General features: G+C 45.8%; 1 protein-coding gene across 1 annotated transcript in view; it reads right to left on the bottom strand.

The window, feature by feature from the left end:
* Positions 1 to 2,345, bottom strand: part of SHISA3 (shisa family member 3) — an 18,685-nt gene extending 16,340 nt beyond the window's left edge. Inside the window, exon 1 of the mRNA XM_012648478.1 lies at positions 2,235 to 2,345. Within this exon, the coding sequence (XP_012503932.1) occupies positions 2,235 to 2,345 (111 nt within the window). The remainder of the gene's footprint in view (positions 1 to 2,234) is intronic.
* Positions 2,346 to 2,603: the final 258 nt, after the last annotated feature.

Here is a 2,603-nt window from a genome sequence, read left to right as displayed (position 1 = left end):
GTACGAAACAGAATGCGTGGTAAGACCCAAATTGAATTTTAAAACAAGTAGAGGTGGTTGGGAAAAGACTGCAGGGATAAGACCAAAATGCTTGCAGCAATTATCCTGGGTGATTTTCTTCCTTTTTAGTACTTAATTTTTCAATATTTTTTTAATTGGCGTGACATGCATTATTGCTAAATCTGGGGGAAGTATCAATAAATGTACTTTTCTCTTTAAAAGGGATCTGGGGGTCCTACTGGCATGCGGGGCCAGATACGCTAATGGTGTTAAAGTCCTTCACAGCAAAGAATGACCCACCCCCAACGTCAAGGCAGCCCTGTTGACAGAATCGCATCTAACTTCTGTTTTATAATCAAAGACATTGAGGTCCGGAGAAGCGGGGGCCCAAGGTAGCAAAGCAGCTCTAAATCCAAACTGGAGTCCAGCTCTCCTGGTTCCTAGTTGAGAGCTTGCTCTATTTCCCCCTTCGTGGAGAAGGTGAGATCTGAGTTGTTTAGGAGAAGAGCACTACAGTGGGCTGGAAAATGACCACCCCAAAATATCAGTTCCCAATCCCTGGGACCTATCCACTTTACCTTATAGGAAAAAGGGTCTTTGCAGAGGAGTGTAAGGGCCGCCTGAGTCAGTTTAGGCTGCTGTAACAAAATACCGTAAACTTGGTGGCTTAAACAATAAAAATTTATTTCTCACTGTTTTGAAAATTGGGAGGCCTGAGATCAAGGCACCAGCGGATTTGACGTGTGGTGAAGGCTTCCTTCCTGGTGTGCACCCGGCTGCCTTCTCGATGTATCCTCACGTCGTGGAGAAAGATCTCTCTTTCTCTGTTCATAAAGGCACGAATTCCATCCTGAGGGCCCCTCCTTCGTGACCTCATCTGACCCTAATTAGCTCCCAAAGGTCCAACCTCAAAACACCGTCATACTGGGGACTAGGGCTTCAACATGTGGATTTGGGGGAGACACGGACATTGAGTCCATAGCAGGGATCCTGACATGGGGAGATCATCCTGGATTCTCAGGGTGGGCCCGAAATCTAATCCCAAGTGTTTTAGAACAGAGAGGCGGAGAAGATTACTCGGACGAGTAGGAGGCGAGGGGACCGTGATTGGAATGGCGCGACCAATGGCAGAGATCGGAATGGCGTGACCCCAAGCCGAGGACGGCTGGCAACTGCCAGAAAAGTGGACAAACCAAGGAACGGATTCTCCCTGAAGCCTCCAGAGAAACCCAGTGAAACTCATTTCAGATTTCGGGCCTCCAGAACCAGAATGTACTTTGAGACAAGACATTTTGTGGTTTTAAGCCACCAAGTTTATAGTAACTTGTAATGCAGCCACGGGAAACTGCTGCAGGTCGGCTTGGGCCCGGCCATGAGAGGCGCGTCCTGAGAGCCGTCGTGAGCGCAGAAATGCTGGCGTGAGCGACTGCGCTTTCACGGAACGTAGAAAAGGCCAGTTTCTACCGACACTGGTGTACGTGGAGAGCCGCGGAAGAGACACCCTTCCTAAATTGCCTCTTATAATTTCTCCGAATTTCTAAAGAAGAAGCACTTAGTTCAAAATTATCAGAAAGCTTGACACAATATGCTGTTTCTATTGCTTTCCTCTATTTGCTTTCTGTGAAATATAAACAAACCACATAAACTAAATATGTAAAAAAATAGCAAATTTAAATCTCATGTATACATTTCTCCTCCACTGAAAGGCAATTTACATAAAACACAAACATAAACAACATCTGTGTATATCTCCAGTAATATATTAAGTGACGATGATGTTCTCTTTAACCAAAAATGTACTTATGCGTTCAAAATTGCCATTTATGTAGAATTGTGGGGGAAATACACATTTTTTCCAATGGAAATTATCCTAATGTGTTTTAAAATATGTAAACATGCCCTAGATCTATCAAAGTGGTATTCGTGAAATACCACACATGTTCAAAGGTTACCCAAGTAATTATATTTTATAGCTTTTAAACTGGTATGTATCTCTGAACACACACTCATGCAAACACACGCCACATGCCACACACACACACACACACACACACACTCTGCATGCACGCATGGAGTTCAGAGCTGAACGTGTTTGTGCGATTCCTGCTTTGGATGATTAAGACATTGAGGATTCTAATCACCTCTTCCAGAACAAAGCATGCATCTTTTGTTGGTGGCAAAGTGGTACAGGTTTTGTTACATGCTATCTGAATCCGAGGGACTAAATACCTTACCCGTTCAGGTTTCTGGGGCCGTGTACAAGGATGTCGAAGGAGCAGGCTTTCGGGCAGCAGTCCCGCCGCCATTCGCAAAGCCGTCTTCGTGGGGCGAACATCCTCTATCATGGATGGTATCAAAGTTCGAAGGTGAGAGCCTTCTCACTGTAGTCCTCCTCCTGTTTAAACTGGATTTTCTCCATTCTCTTCCATCTCCTCTCCACCTACCCTGCCCATCTAGGTCACCATACTCTTTCTTCTCCAAAGACCATCTTCTTGGAGGAGGCAGGGTAACGTGAGCACCCTGGTTAAGCACATGGGCTCTGAAGCCACCTGGACCTGCGTTCGGGTCCTGGCCTGCACACTTGTCATCGGGGTGACCCTGGG

Source organism: Propithecus coquereli, unplaced genomic scaffold, assembly GCF_000956105.1.
Source record: "Propithecus coquereli isolate 6110/MARCELLA unplaced genomic scaffold, Pcoq_1.0 Scaffold288, whole genome shotgun sequence".
Lineage (NCBI taxonomy): Eukaryota > Metazoa > Chordata > Mammalia > Primates > Indriidae > Propithecus > Propithecus coquereli.
This window is presented reverse-complemented; position numbering and strand designations above follow the sequence as displayed.